The 21,685-nt window shown below is 41.4% G+C and overlaps 1 protein-coding gene across 1 annotated transcript in view; it reads right to left on the bottom strand.

Moving 5' to 3' along the window:
- The window catches only part of CTNND2 (catenin delta 2), a 932,875-nt gene that overhangs the window by 194,498 nt on the left and 716,692 nt on the right, over positions 1–21,685 (bottom strand). Inside the window, exon 11 of the mRNA XM_052659032.1 lies at positions 3,840–4,023. Coding sequence (XP_052514992.1) covers positions 3,840–4,023 — 184 coding nt within the window. The remainder of the gene's footprint in view (positions 1–3,839; positions 4,024–21,685) is intronic.

Below are 21,685 nucleotides of genomic sequence, written 5' to 3'. Positions count from 1 at the left end.
ATAAGATATTGAAGCTATAATTTAAATAAGAATAACATAAAATGATGAAAATATTTCCGAAATAAAAAGCAGACCTAAAACAGCTATGAAGATAGCTCTCATAGCTACAAACCAGTGATGGTTAAATTTAACTGAATGGAATAAAACATTGATATTTACTTTTGTCTACAGGAGGTACCTTAAAAATGAAGTCTGCAGGGCAGCCCGTAAATTCACAGCGCCACCTTTCATGTCACTGCTCCCCTCCCTACCTGCTTTTACTCTGTCCTGTAAAATTGCTCCCAGACATAGCTGATCATTATGTTCTCTTGGTAAAAGCTTCGCCATAGCTTTCTGCCCCTTAGAGATTCAAGTCTACCCTTCTGAGCTCTGCTTTGACAGCCCTTTATCACCTAGAATGAAACAACTAAGCGAGCTGCATTTCTTAGTCTGCTAGGTTTGCAGATTGGCCACAGATCCTGGAGTTAAGTCCCCCATGTTAGCATCAGGAGTGTGTGCTGATCTTTCTGGCCTCAAGGAGATCCCAAAGCATTGACTGGTGGAGCCCTTTCTCTGCCTGACCCCAGTCTCATCTGGTTCTTGAAAGCTTTTGTGACCACATTGGCTGAATAAGCCACTCCTTCCCCGGTTTTTCCTCCTGTACTATCCTGTGCACCAAGTCGCTCAGGCGTGTCCAGCTCTTTGCGACCCCATGGACTGTAGCCCGCCAGGCTCCTCTGTCCACGGGACTGTCTAGGCAAGAACACTGGAGCAGGTTGCCATTTCCTCCTCCAGGGGATCATCCTGACCCAGGGATCAAATCCACACCTCTTGTCTCCTGCACTGGCAGGGTGTTCTTTACCACTAGTGCCAGCTGGGAAGCCCATTCTGAACTATCCTAATCATAATACTAGGACTCCCTGCATTGATGTCATTGTCTTCCAAGGGATTAGAAGGTTAAGACGTTGGTTTATTTTTGGTTCCCTGGTCCCTTCCTGGCACACAGCAGGCACTTAGAAAATGCCCATGGATGAAACGGAAAGGCAGGAACAGCATACAAAGCCACTTCTTCCATGTAAATAAAGATCTTGGTTTTGTTGAAAGAATTAAGAATGTCAATATAACCTCACATAGTAAAATCTAGACGCTTCCATCATGATATAAATATTTAAAACATTTTTTGTGTATTTTTCCAACACTGGTTCTAAGCAAATGGTAATAGAAATTTCCTGAAACCTTTCATCTGCTGAGTCTTTATTTGACAAATTCATTTTAGCCCTTTCCCAGAGCTGTTTTCTTCCCCTACTAGTCCAGTCTGCTCATTAATGTAGAATGATTCATAAACATATTTAAATAAGAGATTAAAAACTCCTATTTCTTTCTATAAGAAGGGAAATGTAATGGAGCAAGACCCTATGGGGTCCTTCCCAGAACAGACCCTCTTCCATGTTGCCCACTGGCCTTTTGTCTGTAGAAAAACTTTAGTCAAAGAATAAATTTAATCAGAGAAGTAAGAAGAGGCAGAAAGAAAGGAAAACAGTCATGCAAGACAAACTAATACTTTAGCCATTAAACAAAGTCAAGGACCTTTTGTTCCTCCTCGAGGACTATAGATAATATTCTGAGCCACGTCCTTTGAGCTGTTTTGAAGATGCTGAAACTTCCACCAGTGGGAGAAGTTAACAGTATGCTGCCCACAAGCACGTAGACCCCAGACCGGTTGGAACCAAAAGGTTGATGATGCTGACTCCAGATTACCTCATCACCAACCAATCAGAGGATGTCCATGAGCTGATCACGCCCTGCTCCTTCAGCACTCTAAGACCCCTCACTACCCCTCTTCAGGGTGGGGCACAGTCTTCAGGGCATTAACCCATTGTGGCTGCCTCTGCCTGGCAAAGCAATACAGCTATTTCTTTCTACTCCACCCAAAACTCTGTCTCTGCCTTTCTATTTGGCACCAGTGAACAGAGGCTAAGTTTTGGCAACAGAAGGAGCTTAATGAATTAAGAGGGAAGTGAAATAGTCACCATATTTTGATAGACCCTACTTTGTCACTCACATGATAAACACTGAAAAGTGGGGAAAACCCTAAGCCTGGTTTCATGTGGGCTAAGAAAAGCCACTTAGGCTACAGGAAACTCTTTCTGAATCAGATGTCAGAAAGACATCTTTTTGCTTTCTATGAGGTGGTCAGTCCTGGTTTGAAGCAGAAGCAGCACTGGTCAAGCCTCTGTGTTTGTGAACTTGGCCAGATGACCTACAAAGGGGAGCCATGAACTCTCACTAGTCTGGTTTCTTCATCTGACTTTTATCAAATGAAGCTGAATGTTCATATATCAGTAGGCTTCATCCTTAAATCAAACATCATGAATATATAATTGCATTACTATATAATTTACAGAGAATATTAACTGATGGAGCCAAACTGATCTTTATTAACTAAATGTCTGCAATCGGTTCTGAAGCACTTCGTTCCACGATCCTCACTGGGAACGATGACACTCTTTACAAGTCAAGGATGTTAAGAAAGGAAAACCACCTGTAATAGTTGCATATAACAGAAATAGAAAAATGAGGTAGAAAGAGTCAGAAATGCCCACAGTTTTAGCTTTGGATGAGCTATATTTCTTCTAGTAGGGCAGGAGGTTTCTTAAGGATCATGGAATTTAAGAGGTTATAAAATGGATGTCTCAAAAGTGGGGTTTAGAGAACTGTAAATTTACCTTATGGTGGAGCCTACCTAGAGAAATCATGTCAAAAGGTCATTGTTTCATGACCTTGAGGAAAAGCAAAATTGTTGGAGGGCTTCCTATTCCTGTCCATGAATGCAAGCTGATATTTATGGAGGCCAGCTCTCCTTAGCTCCCTTTATGGATGCACATTCACACACACACACACACACACACACACACACACACACACACACCTCTCAAGACTGGAGGCTAAGAGTACTGTTATAAATATTCATGAGAACTTTATTATTAATATCACTGAAGTGATTCTGTTTCTTCTCAGTTGAGACTGGCACTTACACCTAGAAGCTGATCAACTGTAAGAGAAGTGGCAGCTTTGAGGCAGCCCAGCTAAAGCAACTCTGTACATTTTACTTTTGAAATACAGACTATTTGACTAGGTATCTTAAACCACATATATCCCACCATTAAGTTAAACTGGCAGAGATTCCTCACTTTCGTACAATGTACAATATCCTTGGGAACACCATTTCTAGAGATTAGAATAAACATACCTTAATTATTACATTCTTTTTTCTAAGAGCAAAAACTAAACAGAACATGTAAAACATCTCAAGAGATTTCGATGATGAGTTTCAAAAAAACACATTGGGAGATAATTACAACACATTTCCTACTTTTATTATTTAAAAAAGACATTTCGCACCACAGGCCTTATTAAAGAGCTATTTTTAAGAATTACAAGCTCTAGCAGTCACATTGAAAAATTTTTTAAAATAAAAATAGATACCAGAGACAGTTACTGTTATCCCTATGTGTTTGTCATAGACTCCTCCAACCAGTTGGTCTGCCTGGTTATGTCACAACATTTGTTGTCAATCAAAGAAAACTATATTTGGTTGCACTGACAACATTTATTTATGTATTTTTTGCCTAAGATATAAGAAAACATGTTAAATAAGTCAAATTCTGGGGTAGGTACAGGGCAAAGGAAGATGAATATATCTCTTCAGTACCGCATTAGAAATGACTTTTGCTAGCTTCTTGCACTCTATTGCCATAAGAATATTCTAGGACGTTCTGCTCCTGAGCAAAACAGCAATAAAGTTACAGAAACCAAAAGCACCTGAAGACAGGAGGGAGTGACGATGACGTGGGACTCACCTTAGGCATCCAGTGGCATTTCGCAGCACTTGTGAGGAATGCAGCTGTATCTTCCGATCATCCTGAAGAGGTGAGTTTTCCCAGCCTGAGTGTGGGATAATCACCGCGTTGGTCAGCACTGCCAGGGTGTCCTGGATAATTGGCATTTTTAGTGCATCGCAAGACGAGAGATTCCAAAGAACTCCTGCAAGATACACACAGAGTTTTGGATGGTCACTGTTTTCCTTAATCAAGTTAACAGCATAAGCAGGAGAGGCTAAGATAGTGTAAGCACGTGTTCTAGAGCGTGCCCTTCACTTTAAAGCATTTGTGTGAACCCATTACAAAAGTGCTATGAAAATCTAACACGTAGGCAGAGGAACTGTAACATGATTATATTCATTCCATCATGGAGAGTAATTTAGGGTGAGCGCACCAATGGAATTGAGGATATCAACCCTGCTTCTATTCACAATTAGTACAATGAATCCACGTCCCCAAATTCAAACCAAGACCAAAAAGTTCCAAAAGTGAACTGAAATGGACTAGTAAGACATCTGAAATAGACAGGGAAGACATCTTTGTTTTATCCAGGATCTCAACATGCACCTGTGGTCTATTTGATTCACTGAGTTTCCTATAGAACCAGTCATCATTGTGCAGAACCTTTCAAGGATCCAGTATAGGGTCTGGTGCTCACAGGCTCAACAAGGAATTAAAATTTGCTTTCACTGGTTCTGTTAGCTTTTCTCTTAAAACAATGCTCATGGAGGACCTAGGGATTGTTCTTCCTTATGTAACAGCAAAGAGAGCAGCAGAAATGGAACAGTGTGTCAACAATAGACAGCTTAAAATGGAATTAATTTCAGAAAAGGTCTAAGAATTACATACACATTATAATATCACTTGAAATGCTTTTAAAATAATTGCTATTTTTGTTGTTCAAAATTGTACACATAAAAGTAAAAAAAAAAAAAAAGAATAATATTCTCTTTTCCTGTGAAAGACTGTATTTCCCCCAAGGCTAATGTAAATAGACATCATCACTGCAGATATTGAGAATAAAATATCATAGCTGTCTTTAGAAGCACAACTTATAGTTTACTTATTTAGTAACTTTTCAATTGATTTTAAAATGAGACTGTGCTTCATCTATCATGTTATTAATAAACTGAACTCACTTATTTCTTAAATTTGTTTTATTAGTTTCTTGCTTTGCTCATATTGAACTACCCAAAGGCATTAATACTAACCTGAAAATCAATGATATCTGATTAATAACTAAAATAATACCTTAAAATCAGTTCTACAAAAATGTGACTTTAGAAACAAACTTTTCCACTGGTCTTTCAAAAGAACGTTTTCTGGGAATTTTATTTAGGTAAATGCAAGAGAAACAAAATGTTTTTGGTGCTTTGAATGTAAAAATGAATTGTTAGTACAGGGGGTTGGCTTGAGGGTGAATCCTATCTGCCTGTTTTTGTAAATAAAGTTTTACTGGAACACAGCTCTGTCTGTTCATTTACATATTGTCTATGGCTGCTTGTGTCCTACAAGGGAAAAGCTGAGATTTGGGGACCAACACAGTATGGCTCCCAAGCCTAAACAAATTACTATTTGGCCTTTCCTACTCGCCTCTGTGGTTAGTATATGGGCCATTTTCTATATACTTCTCTGTGCGTGTTTGCATTGCCATTAGCATCCTATATAAAAATGCTTATTGGTGCACAGAAGCTGCGCAAAATACATTCTGACTTGAACAGATGTGAAATGCTAGGAGTATTATCACGTGCATTTATTTTGATTTAAATAATATATGAAGCTGCTTTTTAATTCATTCCAGTAGGAAACATTTTACTGAATTTTGGATGATCAAAATAATCAAGATGAATACTTTCATTTATTCATAGTCTCACAACAATATTCTTTTCTCTATTAAAATAAATACTTTTCAGTTTTAAAAAAGCACATTTAAATGAAATTACTATCTACCCCCAAGTTTGAGGATAACTTTAAAAAATATCACATTAAAGGGTTTGCACATTTTTTTAACTGAAGTATAGTTGATTTGCAATGTTGCATTAGTTTTAGATGTACTGCGAGGTGATTCATGCACACACACACACACACACACACATTTATATACATATATATATATACAACCTAGACAGCATATTAAAAAGCAGAGACATTACTTTGTCCACAAAGGTCCATCTAGTCAAGGCTATGGTTTTTCCATTGGTCATGTATGGATGTGAGAGTTGGACTATGAAGAAAGCTGAGAGCCAAAGAATTGTTGCTTTTGAACTGTGATGTTGGAGAAGACTCTTGAGAGTCCCTTGGACTGCAAGGAGATCCAACCAGTCCATTCTGAAGGAGATCAGCCTTGGGTGTTAATTGGAAGGACTGATGTTGAAGCTGAAGCTCCAATACTTTGGCCACCTGATGCGAAGAGCTAACTCATTTGAAAAGACCCTGATGCTGGGAAAGATTGAGGGCAGGAGGAGAAGGGGACAACAGAGGATGAGATGGTTGGATGGCATCATCGGCTTAATGGACATGGGTTTGGGTGGACTCCGGGAATTGGTGATGGACAGGGAGGTCTGGTATGCTGTGCTTCATGGGGTTGCAAAGAATTGGACACAACTGAGCAACTGAACTGAACTGATATACATTTATATCAGATTATTTTCCATTATAGGCTATTCTGTTTTTCTTAAGTATACAACACACACATACAGACACAGCTGCGGCTGCTGCTGCTAAGTCGCTTCAGTTGTGTCCAACTCTGTGCGACCCCATAAGAGGGCAGCCTACCAGGCTTCCCCGTCCCTGGGATTCTCCAGGCAAGAACACTGGAGTGGGTTGCCATTTCCTTCTCCAATGCATGAAAGTGAAAAGTGAAAGTGAAATCGCTCAGTCATGTCCGACTCTTAGCGACCCCATGGACTGCAGTGCACCAGGCTCCTCCATCCATGGGATTTTCCAGGCAAGAGTACTGGAGTGGGGTGCCATTGCCTTCTCTGTATACAGACACTAAACACTGAATTTTTCCATTACTAAATCCTGATTTGAAAGTACCGATACATGAAAATTGAGGCTTGCAAATGTCTTAAAACATGGGTTCTATATTTTGCCATAAAATACATCTCCTCTAAAGACTAAACAGTAGAAGACTTCTCCATTTTCATCATTCAGTGAAGTTAAAAGATTCTAAAGACATTCTATAATAATAAAGACATTTTTACTGCTTCCTAACAAACAGAAAAGAGGTAGGAAAGGAAAGGAGGAAATCGAAGATGAGGTGAAGGCCTCACATACTATCTGATAAGAAGTGAAACATGGGAAAGAAAGAGACATTTCAGGTGACTCTTCATCTGGCTGTTCCACCTCAGCTTTCTTATTAATTCATTCATCACTGTAACCTAATTCCGAATCAGGCACAGACAGAAGTTTCCTGTTCACGTCCCTCCACCTTTCCAGACGGGCCCCATCTGTGTCTCACAGGCTGATCAACTTACCTCAGTGCTCGACCCAAATCTCTGAATGTTCTCTCCTGGTTTCTATCCGCAGCCCACATGGGCTCCTTGGACTCTGAGAAACACAGGCATCTCTGGTCAGGGACACGTTTTACCACGTCTGCATGGATGAGGACTTGGTAAAGTGGGTGCAACACTGCAGAATTTCTTTTAGGGGAAATTCAGCAAGCCAGCTCGCAGCGGGGCGCCCTCCAAACTTGGAGTTTGGCTTATATTATCTGGACAGAGACGAGCTTGCGTGTAGAAGCAGCAGTCTCTGGGGACACTGAGGCAAAGCCAGGTGTGACTGGCAGGAGTCAAGAGTGGGAACAGCTGGAACTCTACACCTGTCTTCCAGACACCTACACACACACTAACTCACATGCACACACATATCCACACATACATTCACATATACTCACAGACACATACACTCATACCTATACACATCCACACACTCATACAGCATACTTACATACAGATTCAGTCACACCTACACTGCACACATACATTCACATATACACACACCTACACATATACACATACACAATATACTTACACACACACACACAATGCACATGTACATTCACATACACTTACAAATACACACACACACCCCTACATACATTCACACAAATATTCACATATACTCACACACATACATACACACATGCTCACACCTATGCACACATACATACACACATTCATGCAATATATCTGCACATACACACTTAGACACATACATTTATACACACTCTTACCTACACACATACACATATACACATGTATTCCCACACACACTCACACAATATACATACACACTCTCATATATACACATACACACAGAAGCTCACACCTATACATATACACACACTCACAGGTATTCAACACATACACACTTACACAGTATACTTATATACACACACACACGTCCATTAGTTCCTGGTGAAGGGAGACAGATTAGTGGAGAAAAACATGGACATATCTAAGCATTCTCCATGAACGAATGGGAAATAGGTGTTCTGCTCAAATTTCTCTTCACTCCTTCCCCTCTCTTTTCCAGGGTGGTTTCCTGATGTTCCCTTCACGTGGAGGGACCTGATCCTTCCCCCTTCGAGTGAGGTCTGGACTAAGTGCCCCGTTTCTGACCCACAGATCATAGAGGAGAGGACAGAGAGACCTCTGAGACGAGGTCACACAAGGCACTGTGGCTTCGGCCCTGCTCTGTCTCAGGTAGCTTATTTGAGGGGGCCCTACCGTCACCTGTGAGGACCCTCAAGAACCATGAAGATGCCCACGTGGAGAAGAATGGAGGCATCCAGCCAGCAGGGACCCCTCTAGGAAGTAGACCCTCGACTCCAGCCTACAGACGATGCGGCCTCATCTTTGCAGGACCCTGAGCCAGAGACAGGCAGCCCTGCCACTCTTGGCTTCCTGCCACTCAGACAGTGTGTGCAGCAAACAGTCGTTGTTTCAATTGTCAAACTAGGGATAAGTCATTATGCCAACAAAGGTCCATCTAGTCAAAGCTACGGTTTTTCCAGTAGTCACGTATGGATGTGAGAGCTGGAATATAAAGAAAGCTGAGCGCAGAGGAACTGATGCTTTTGAACGTAGTGTTGGAGAAGACTCTTGAGAATCCCTTGGACTGCGAGGAGATCCAACCAGTCCATCCTAAAGGAAATCAGTCCTGAATATTCATTGGAAGGACTGATGTTGAAGCTGAAACTCCAATACTTTGGCCACCTGATGCGAAGAACTGACTCATTTGAAAAGACCCTGATGCTGGCAAAGACTGAGGGTGGGAGGAGAAGGGGACAACAGAGGATGAGATGGCTGGATGGCATCACCAACTCAATGGACATGAGTTTGAGTAAACGCCGGGAGGTGGTGATGGACAGGGAGGCCTGGCCTGCTGCAGTCCATGAGATCACAAAGATTCAGACACGACTGAGCGACTGAACTGCACTGAACTGAAGTCATTATGCAGCACTGGTAACTAACGTCCCTTCGTTCACTTCCCTCTCCTCCTCTGTCTACTGGACTCACTTTTCCCCTTCACAGCACTTTTTCCTCCTTGCACTTCTCATTCTGACTTAGATTCACTTGTACAACTCTTCTGGCCTCTTCTAAAGTCTATGTGAGAGGACAGAAGATACAGGAAGGGGCTCTAAACCTTGTAACTAAATCTAAAATGCATTTTAATTTGGGTGACAAATAATATTTAACTTGTAAGAATGTATCCTTCTTCATATCTGGGACTTACGAAATGGCCAAACACTGACTTTAATTTGGAATAATGTATTAGTTTCCTACTGCTGCTGTAACAGGTGACTGCAAATGCTGTGCTTATAATAAGGCACATGTATTATCTTACAGTTCTGGACGCCTACGTTTAAAATGGACCAGTGGAACATAGCAGACAGCGCTCCTTATGTAGGCTCTAGGGAAGAATTTCCTTGCCTTTTTATGCTTCTAAAGGCTGCCTAGGTTCCATGGTCAAAGCCCGCATCACTTCAACCTCAGCATCCATGATCACCTCCTCTTCTCTGACTGAACCTCCTCCCTCACTGTTGTAAGGACACCTGTGATCACATTAAGCCTGCCTGGATAATCCAAGATTATCTCCCCCTACCCACTTCAAGATCCTTCACTTAATCCCACCTGCACAGTCCCTTTTACTGCATAAGATAATATTCACAGGCTCACATCTTCAGGGGTTACTGTCCAGTCTACCACATACCCCTTAAAATATTTGGTTGTGCTTAAAACAAAATTAAATTTCTGACTGTAGTTCCACGATCAGGCCTTTCTCTCATTCTCTAAATTCATTTTGAATCAGAACCTTTGGTTTATTCATTTATTCAGTCCACACAGACCCACTGTGCACCAGGCTCTGTTTGATACAGAGGGGACATTAGTGAACAAAACAAAAAGCCCCTGCCTCTATGGCTCTCGCATAAATGCAACTCAGTATGCTCGTCTTAGTCTCATTTCTTCTCCTTGAACAACAAGCTTGTTTGTAACTCACATTTCTTGGATTTATTGTTCTTTCAATCTGCAACATTGTTCTCCAGACCTTTCCAAGGGTGATCCTTCCTTCTATTCACATGTAACTTAAATGCACTAACTCAGAGAAGTTTTTTTGGCTCAGGCTAAACTACTTTCCCCAGAGAAGGCAATGGCAACCCACTCCAGTACTCTTGCCTGGAAAATCCCATGGATGGAGGAGCCTGGTGGGCTGCAGTCCATGGGGTTGCAAAGAGATGGACAGGACTGAGCGACTTCACTTTCACTTTTCACTTTCATGCGTTGGAGAAGGAAATGGCAACCCACTCCAGCGTTCTTGCCTGGAGAATCCCAGGGTCGGGGTAGCCTGGTGGGCTGCCGTCTATGGGATCGCACAGAGCTGGACATGACTGAAGCGACTTAGCAGCAGCAGCAGCAGCAAACTACTTTCCCAGGTGGCTCAGTGGTCAAGAATCCACCCACCAATGCAGGGGACCCAGGAGATGCAGCTTCAGTCCCTGGGTTGGGAAGATTCCCTGGAGGAGGAAATTGCAACCCACTCTAGTATTCTTGTCTGGGAAATCCCATGGCCACAGGAGCCTGGCGAGCCACAGCCCACGGGGTGGCAAAGAGAGTCAGACACGACTGAGTGAGCGCGCGCGCACACACACACGCACACTCACACAAACTATCTTTCCAGACTTGCTGTCAGATCTCCTATTTTAATTTTTATCAAAGACCTCATCATCATCTTACATTTCCCAAGCTTTCTTCTCCCCATCCTCATTTTATGAAGATATTATTGGCATGCCACATTCTATGAATTTAAGGTGTACAGCATAATGATCTGGCTTATATACACCACAAAATGATGACCACAGTAGGTTTAGTGAACATTCATCATCTCATAAAGACAAAACATTGACAATATAGAAAAATATTTTTTCTTATAATGAGAACTCTGAGGATTTACTCTCTTAACTTCCACATATAACATAAAGTAGTGTTAACTATATTTATCCTGCTGTACATTATAACCCTAGTACTGATTTATCTTATAATTGGACTTTTGTATCTTGATGGTCATCATCTAATTCCCCCTGTTCTTGCTTCTGGTAACCACAAATCTGATCTCTTTTTCAATGAGTTGGTCTGTTTTTAAAGTATAATTGACCTACAACACTATGTTAGATCCTGCTGCACAACATAGTGGTTTGACATTTCTATACATTTCGAAATGATTGCTGTAAGTCTTGCTGTCATCTGTCACCATACAAAGATACTACATAATTGCTGACTGTGTTCCCAACACTGTATATTTCATACCTGTGACATTTATTTTGTGACTCGAAGTTCATGCCTCTTACTCCCTGCTCACCTTCTCCTCTCCTTCTTCCACTGGCTCCTTGGCTTTTTTCAGAACTTGGTTTCCTGTCATTAGCTCACTGCTCTTTTCCACAGCAAGGTACCACCCAAGAAATGAAGCAAGGACCCTGAGCATTTGCAGCAGGCAGAACACACAGAGCACACAGAATATGTTCTGACACGCACTAGATGCTCACCAAATAGCTGCAAAATGATTACAAGAGTTACTAATTGAATGACGTGACCCTTAAAAGATGAGTGCACTCTAAGCAGTGAACACTGTTTTCTTTTTTTGTATTGGTTTCTGCCATACATCAACATGAATCGGCCACAGGTATACATATGCTCCCCTCCCTCCTGAATACCTCTCCCGTCTCCCATACCATCCCACCCCTCTAGGGTGCCACAGAGCTCTGGGTTGAGCTCCCTGTGGCACACAGCAAATTCCCACTTGCTATCTATTTTACATATGGTAATGTAGATATTTTACATGCTATTCTCTCATATAGTAGCATACTGCTAGCAAAAAAGGAAGTACTGATTTGAAAGAATAGAACAGCAGAGGCAAGATGTAATGTTAAAAAGAACACAGCTCAATGAGAACATAGAAACATTGTTTGTTTACATGGGAGTATAACCCTTGACTCTACAGAAATTCTACTTTTACTAAGCAGAGAAGAATTTTTATCACTAAAAAAACAAGTAGTTTATCATTAGAGGGCTTATCTCTAGGGTAATTTTCCTATATTAATTCCCTGATAATTCTACATTAGCCAAGGTAATACTAAAATTTCAATTCATGGAAAAACTGGAAAAAAATTAAATTCACAATGGTACTCAAAAGCCATAAGCCACCCTGTTTATTCGTATCTAAATATAACATAAAGATGTTTTAGTATTTTGGTTGATGGTCACTAGCAAATTTTAATTTACCTGATGAAAATATGCTAATTTCTCCCAGATTATAATCTGTCGTAAAATTGTTTTATAGCATCTTTCCTCTAATTATATGTATTCAATAGCTTTCCTTTATCGGTATAAAATTACTGCTGCTTCAAACATAATTTTGACAGTAGGTTTAGTTGAGAAGACATTTAAATAACTAATTATGTATACTAAATATATTTCAAATATAGTTTATTTTTATTTCAGGCACAGGATGGCTTTTTTTTCCTTACGGTTATCCATATTCATGAGACGGAATTGGTTTATTAAAATTTCTTTAATAAAATCCTAATTACTTTCATTGGATCCTTTACTCTGTTTTAATAGAGGGTAATTGTGAGGTTTTTTCCTGAAAGGAGACAAAGACTATTTTAAAAAAAAGGAATCGGATTGACTAGAAAGAAGTATTTAACAGTTACGAATCTTAAAGCATGATAAAATCAAACGCTGTCTTGTGATGATATAAGACTTTCCGATGACCTCCTCACTTTAATTTTTAAACCTGAAACACAATCCCTGAACACAGGTGAGGCTCAAGCCACAGAACAGTTGGATTGAATTCACTTTAAATGAATGCTTTACATTTTTATTTTTGATTAATCAACTAATTAAAATTAACTAAATGTGTGAAGATTCACTTTAAATGAATCTGTCATTTGTCTTATTCTAAGAGTGAGACTTTGTGCACCTGGGCAAGAGAGAGAGCAGAGAGGTTCATCTTACAAAAAGGTCAAGGTCAGAGCAGATGGGGTGAGAGTGGAAAATGGGGGTTGGGGGATGGATGACCATCAGTACCTTTTCCATATCCTACCACTTACACCTTGATTCATGGGTGTGTAGAAGGTGACTGATCAAAATCTGGAGGCCCATGACACCCTGAATTTATGCTGTGTGCATTTGTGTGTGAGCATGTGTGTGTGTGATTATGCACATATGCAAGTGTATGAATGTCTGTACATGTGTGAGTGAACACGCTGCACACATGCACAAGTATGTGTCCGTGTGTGCACATGTATATATATTTGGGTGCACCACATAAATACTCCTATCTTATCCCTTAAACATCATGTCTCTCAAGGTGCAATTGTTGAATTGGGACTGTATTGATAATTCTTTCCAATGGTATACATGGAAAAGATGTATACCTAAAAGATGAATAAATAACGCTCATTTAATGTTTTTAAAAACAAAAGCATTGATTGTGAGTAAATGCTAAGATTTACCAAAATGTTGCTATAGTAATTTGTTCTCAAAGCAAAACGCAAGGGGGATTACGTCAAAATAAAATACTTCTGCATAACAACAACAATCACAAAACGACAAGGCAATCTATGAAAAGGGAGAAGATAATTGCAAGCCATAAATATGCTAATGGGTTAACATCCAAAATACACAAGGAAATCATATAACTCAGTAACAAAAAAAAATAAACTACTATATTAAAAAATAGATGAACCAAGTAGACATTGTTTTCTAAAGAAGACACCCAAATGGGCAACAGGTATCTAACAAGATGTTCAGCATCACTACTCATCAGGAAAATTCAAGTCAAAACCATAATGAACTACCGCCTCACACCTGTCAGAATGGCTACCATCAAGACAAGAGAAAACAGGTTCAGTCGCTCAGTCGTGTCCAACTCTTTGTGACCCCATGGACTGCAGCACGCCAGGATTCTCTGTCTATCACCAACTCCCAGAGCGTACTCAAACTAATGTCCATTGAGTACTGATGCCATCCAACCATTTCATCCTCTGTCATCCCCTTCTCCTCCTGCCTTCAATCTTTCCCAGCATCAGGGTCTTTTCCAAGGAGTCACTTTTTCACATCAGGTGGCCAAGTATTGGAGCTTCAGCTTCAGCATCAATCCTTCCAATGAACATTCAGGACTGATTTCCTTTAGGATGGACTGGTTGGATCTCCTTGTAGTCCAAGGGACTCTCAAGAGTCTTCTCCAACATCGCAGTTCAAAAGCATCAATTCTTTGGTGCTCAGCTTTCTTTATAGTCCAACTCTCACATCCATACATGACCACTGGAAAAACCATAGCTTTGACTAGATGGACCTTTGTTGGCAAATTAAAGTCTCTGCTTTTTTATCTGCTGTCTAGGTTGGTCATAGCTTATCTTCCAAGGAGTAAGAGTCTTTTAATTTCATGGCTGCAGTCACCATCTGCAGTGATTTTTGGAGCCCCCCAAAATAAAGTCTCTCACTGTTTCCATTGTTTCCCCATCTATTTGCCATGAAGAGGAAACAAATGTTGGTGAAAAAAGAGTTTGAAAAAAGCATCTTGTTATGTACCTGTGTGTCTGATTTTTTGCGACCCATGGACTGTAGCCCACCAGGCTCCTCTATCCATAGGGATTCTCCAGGCAAGAATACTGGAGTGGGTTGCTATGGCCTTCTCCAGGGGATTCCTGACCCAGGGAATGAAACCAGGTCTTTGCTTTGAGGCAGATTCTTTACCGTCAAAACCAGATGTGAAGAAAAGGAACCCGTGTGCACTGCTGGTAGGAATGTAAGTTGATATATCCACTACTGTAAATCATACAGAGGTTCCTCAAAAAATTAAAAACATAAGTACCATCTAATCCAGCAATCCTACTTCTGGGTATGTATCCAAAGGAAATGAAGACAACCAACAGAAAACATACGTGCACGCGCATGATCACTGTAGCATTCTTCACAATAACGGAAATATGGAAATGACCTAAATCTCCCTCAACAGATGAACTGATAATGAAGATATCAGATAATGATAATGAAGATGTGGTACGTCTGTACAGTGGGATATCACCCAGTCATGAGAAAGAAGGAAATACTGCCACGTGGAAAACACAGATGGCACTTAAAGGTGTCTGCTAAGTGACATAAGTCGGTGAGAGACAAATACTGTATGAGCCAACTCACACGGAATTAAAAACTGAACCTATCAAAACAGAGAGTGGAGCCATAGTTACCAGGGGCTGGGGGTGGTGTAATTGACAAGATGTTGTTTAAGGTACAAACTTATAAACAGTGGTTAGATAAGTCCTGGAAATCTAATGTACATCACAGGTATCACAGTCAACATGCTGTCCTAGGAACTTCAAAGTGCTAAAGTGAAAGTGAAGTTGCTCAGTTGTGTCCGACTCTTTGGGATCCCATGGACTGTAGCCCACCGGGCTCCTCTGTCCATGGGATTCTCCAGGCAAGAATACTGGAGTGGGTTGCCATTTCCTTCTCCAGGGGATCTTCCCAACCCAGGGATCGAACCCAGGTCTCCTGCATTGCAGGCAGATGCTTTAACCTCTGAGCCACCTAAGACTAGATTTAATTCTTCTCACTACAAAAAAAGCTGATAATTAAGAGACATGATAAAAGTGTAATCGAACACCAAGATAGTAATTATCAGTTCAGTTCAGTTCGGTCACTCAGTCGTGTCCGACTCTTTGCAACCCCATGAATTGCAGCACGCCAGGCCTCCCTGCCCATCACCAACTCCCCGAGTTCACCCAAACTCATGTCCATTGAGTCGGTGATGCCACCCAGCCATCTAATCCTCTGTCGTCCCCTTCTCCTCCTGCCCCCAATCCCTCCCAGCATCAGAGTCTTTTCTAATGAGTCAACTCTTCGTATGAAGTGGCCAAAGTACTGGAGTTTCAGCTTTAACATCAGTCCTTCCAATGAAACCCAATACTGATCTCCTTTAGAATGGACTGACTGAATCTCCTTGCAGTCTAAGGGACTCTCAAGAGTCTTCTCCAACAATACAGTTCAAAAGCATCAATTCATCTATGCTCAGCTTCCTTCACAGTCCAACTCTCACATCCATACATGACCACTAGAAAAACCATACCCTTGACTAGATGGACCTTTATTGGCAAAGTAATGTCTCTGTTTTTTAATATGCTGTCTAGGTTGGTCATAACTTTCCTTCCAAGGAGTAAGCGTCTTTTAATTTCATGGCTGCAGTCACCATCTGCAGTGATTTTGGAGCCCAAAACAATAGTCTGACACTGTTTCCACTGTTTCCCCATCTATTTCCCATGAAATGATGGGACCAGATGCCATGATCTTTGTTTTCTGAATGTTGAGCTTTAAGCCAACTTTTTCACTCTTCTCTTTCACTTTCTTCAAGAGGCTTTTTAGCTCCTCTTCACTTTCTGCCATAAGGGTGGTGTCATCTGCATATCTGAGGTTACTGATATTTCTCCCGGCAATCTTGATTCCAGCTTGTGCTTCTTCCAGTCCAGCGTTTCTCATGATGTGCTCTGCATAGAAGTTAAATAAGCAGGGTGATAATATACAGCCTTGACGTACTCCTTTTCCTATTTGGAACCAGTCTGTTGTTCCATGTCCAGTTCTGACTGTTGCTTCCTGACCTGCATATAGGTTTCTCAAGAGGCAGGTCAGGTGGTCTGGTATTCCCATCTCTTTAAGAATTTTCCACAGTTTGTTTATTGTGATCCACACAGTCAAAGGCTTTGGCATAGTCAATAAAGCAGAAATAGATGTTTTTCTGAAACTCTCGTGCTTTTTCCATGATCCAGCGGATGTTGGCAATTTGATCTCTGGTTCCTCTGCCTTTTCTAAAACCAGCTTGAACATCTGGAAGTTCACAGTTCACATATTGCTTAAGCCTGGCTTGGAGAATTTTGAGCATTACTTTGCTAGCATGTGAGATGAGTGCAACTGTGTGGTAGTTTGAGCATTCTTTGGCATTGCCTTTCTCTGGGATTGGAATGAAAACTGACCTTTTCCAGTCCTGTAGTCACTGCAGCGTTTTTCAAATTTGCTGGCATATTGAGTGTAGCACTTTCACAGCATCATCTTTTAGAATTTGAAATAGCTCCACTGGAACTCCATCATCTCCACTAGCTTTGTAGTGATGCTTCCTAAGGCCCACTTGACTTCACATTCCAGGATGTCTGGCTCTAGGTGAGTGATCACACCATCTTGATTATCTGGGTCATGAAGATCTTTTTTGTACAGTTCTTCCATGTATTCTTGCCACCTCTTCTTAATATCTTCTGCTTCTGTTAGGTCCATACCATTTCTGTCCTTTACTAAGCCCATCTTTGCATGAAATGTTCCCTTGGTATCTCTAATTTTCTTGAAGAGATCTCTAGTCTTTCCCATTCTGTTCTTTTCCTCTATTTCTTTGCACTGATCACTGAGGAAGGCTTTCTTATCTCTCCTTGCTATTCTTTGGAACTCTGCATTCCAAAGATGGGTATATCTTTCCTTTTCTCCTTTGCTTTTCGCCTCTCTTCTTTTCACAGCTATTTGTAAGGCCTCCCCAGACAGCCATTTTGCTTTTTTGCATTTCTTTTCCATGGGGATGGTCTTGATCCCTGTCTCCTGGACAATGTCACGAACCTCATTCTATAGATCATCAGGCACTCTGTCTATCAGATCTAGGCCCTTAAATCTATTTCTCACTTCCACTGTGTAATCATAAGGGATTTGATTTAGGTCATACCTGAATGGTCTAGGGGCTTTCCCTACTTTCTTTAAATTAAGTCTGAATTTGGCAATAAGGAGTTCATGATCTGAGCTACAGTAAGCTCCCGGTCCTGTTTTTGCTGACTTTATAGAGTTTCTCCATCTTTGGCTGCAAAGAATATAATCAATCTGATTTTGTTGCTGACCATCTGGTGATGTCCATGTGTAGAGTCTTGTGTTGTTGGAAGAGGGTGTTTGCTATGACCAGTGTGTTCTTTTGGCAAAACTCTATTAGTCTTTGCCCTACTTCATTCCGCATTCCAAGGCCCAATTTGCCTATTACTCCAGGTGTTTCTTGACTTCCTACTTTTGCATTCCAGTCCCCTATAATGAAAAGGACATCTTTTTTGGGTGTTAGTTCTAAAAGGTCTTCATAGAACCATTCAACTTCAGCTTCTTCAGCGTTCCTGGTTGGGGCATAGACTTGGATTACTGGGATATTGAATGGTTTGCTTTGGAAACGAACAGAGGTCATTCTGTCGTTTTTGAGATTGCATCCAAGGACTGCATTTCAGATTCTTCTGTTGACCATGATGGCTACTCCATTTCTTCTAAGGGATTCCTGCCCACAGTAGTAGATATAGTGGTCATCTGAGTTTAATTCACCCATTCCAGTCCGTTTTAGTTCGCTGAGTCCTAGAATGTCGACATTCACTCTTGCTATCTCCTGTTTGACTACTTCCAATTTGCCTTTATTCATGGACCTGACATTCCAGGTTCCTATGCAATATTGCTTTTTACAGCATTGGACCTTGCTTCTATCACCAGTCACATCCACAACTGGGTGTTGTTTCTGCTTTGGCTCCATCCCTTCATTCTTTCTGGAGTTATTTCTCCACTGATCTCCAGTAGCATATTGGGCACCTACTGATCTGGGGAGTGTCCTATCCCAGGACAGTGTCTGGACAGTATCCTCTTTCAGTGTCCTATCATTTTGCCTTTTCATACTGTTCATGCGGTTCTCAAGGCAAGAATACTGACGTGGTTTGCCATTCCCTTCTCCAGTGGGCCACATTCTGTCAGACCTCTCCACCTTGACCCGCCTGTCTTGGGTGGCCCCACACAGCATGGCTTAGTTTCATTGAGTTAGACAGGGCTGTGGTCCGTGTGATTAGACTGACTAGTTTTCTGTGATTGTGGTTTGTGTGTCTGCCTTCTGATGCCTCTCGCAACACCTACGGTCTTACTTGGGTTTCTATGATTATTATCTTACTGCAGTAAGGTAGTAATCATACCACAGTATATAAATGTATCAAATCAACACACTGTCCACCTTAAATCTACATAGTGTAATATGTTAATTATAAAAAGACACTATTTTTTAAAAACTGTGTTATGCAAATATCATTTTGATAAGTGTGATAATTAAGGAAATGGATGTGATAGGAAATTTGTATGTCATGCATGCAGAGAAATGTTTAAAAACAGTTGCAATAAAGAAGTTTATGAAATGGAGCAGGACCCTCTGAGGCTCCTGGGCATAAAGTTGTTTTCGTTTCCCATTTCTTGTGGGCAACACTCCAGCCTCCATGACCTTCCCTGAGTTTCAAAGCGCAGATGTCAACAGTCGCTAATTAAGGGAGGAGCAGCCAAGAAACCACCTGAGGCAACAGAACTGTAAAGGGACAGGAGACCAGAGAAGGTCATAAAGGTCAGGAGACAACCACCTAAGAAGGGAGTAAGGGAAGGAAAGCACTACTCACACCCTCCCTTATCAGCAACCCCACCCTTGTTATAAAACCCCTCATCAGGTCCTTCCAGGTTCAGTTCAGTTCAGTTAGTCATACTAAGTCATACTAAGTCATGCATGACTCTGCAACTTCATGTACTTTACTTCAGAATGCCAGGCTTCTCTGTCCATCACCAACTCCTGGAGCTTGCTCAAACACATGTCCATCGAATTGGTGATGCCATCCAACCATCTCATCCTCTGTCACCCCTTCTCTTTTTGCCCTCAGTCTTTACCAGCATCAGGGTCTTTTTTAATGAGTCAGCTCTCTGCATCAGGTGGCCAAAGTAATGGAGCTTCAGCATCAGTCCTTCCAATGAATAGTCAGGACTGATTTTCATTATGATTGACTGGTTTGATCTCCTTGCTGTCCAAGGGACTTTCAAGAGTCTTCCCCAACACCACTGTTCAAAAGCATCAATTTTTTGGTGCTCAGCTTTCCTTATGGTTCTACTCTCACATCCATCCATGACTACTGGAAAAAACATAGGTTTGACTAGGCAGACCTTTGTCAGCAAAGCAATGTTTCCGCTTTTTTATCTGCTGTCTAGGTTGGTCATAGCTTTTCTTCCAAAGAGCAAGCATCTTTTAATTTCATGGCTGCAGTCACCATCTGCAGTGATTCTGGAGCCCCCAAAAATAAAGTCTCCGACTGTTCCCAATGTTTCTGCATCTGTTTGCCATGAAGTGACAGGACTGGATGCCATGCTCTTAGATTTTTGAATGTTGAGCTTTAAGCCAGCTTTTTTCACTCTCTTCTTTCTCTACTATCAACAGGCTCTTGAGTTCCTCTTTGCTTTCTGCCATAAGCATCGTGTCATCTGCATATCTGAAGTTATTGATATTTCTCCTGGCAATCTTGATTCCAGCCTGTGCTTCATCCAGCTTGGCATTTTGCATGATGTACTCAGTTCAGTTCAGTTCAGTTCAGTCGCTCAGTCGTGTCCGACTCTTTGCGACCCCATGAATCGCAACACGCCAGGCCTCCCTGTCCATCACCATCTCCCGGAGTTCACTCAGACTCACGTCCATCGAGTCTGTGATGCCATCCACCCATCTCATCCTCTGTCGTCCTCTTCTCCTCCTGCCCCCAATCCCTCCCAGCATCAGAGTCTTTTCCAATGAGTCAACTCTTCGCATGAGGTGGCCAAAGTACTGGAGTTTCAGCTTTAGCATCATTCCTTCCAAAGAAATCCCAGGGTTGACCTCCTTCAGAATGGACTGGTTGGATCTCCTTGCAGTCCAAGGGACTCTCAAGAGTCTTCTCCAACACCACAGTTCAAAAGCATCAATTCTTCAGTGCTCAGCCTTCTTCACAGTCCAACTCTCACATCCATACATGACCACAGGAAAAACCATAGCCTTGACTAGACGGACCTTAGTCGACAAAGTAATGTCTCTGCTTTTGAATATGCTATCTAGGTTGGTCATAACTCTTCTTCCAAGGAGTAAGCGTCTTTTAATTTCATGGCTGCAGTCACCATCTGCAGTGATTTTGGAGCCCAAAAATATAAAGTCTGACACTTGTTTCTACTGTTTCCCCATCTATTTCCCATGAAGTGATGGGACCAGATGCCATGATCTTCGTTTTCTGAATGTTGAGCTTTAAGCCAACTTTTTCACTCTCCTTTTCACTTTCATCAAGAGGCTTTTTAGCTCCTCTTCACTTTCTGCCATAAGGGTGGTGTCATCTGCGTATCTGAGGTTATTGATATTTCTCCCAGCAATCTTGATTCCAGCTTCTGTTTCTTCCAGCCCAGTGTTTCTCATGATGGACTCTGCATATAAGTTAAATAAGCAGGGTGATAATATAC

This window comes from Budorcas taxicolor, chromosome 20 (genome assembly GCF_023091745.1).
Source record: "Budorcas taxicolor isolate Tak-1 chromosome 20, Takin1.1, whole genome shotgun sequence".
Lineage (NCBI taxonomy): Eukaryota > Metazoa > Chordata > Mammalia > Artiodactyla > Bovidae > Budorcas > Budorcas taxicolor.
Note: the sequence above shows the minus strand (reverse complement) of the source record. Positions and strands in the feature narration are given on the sequence as shown.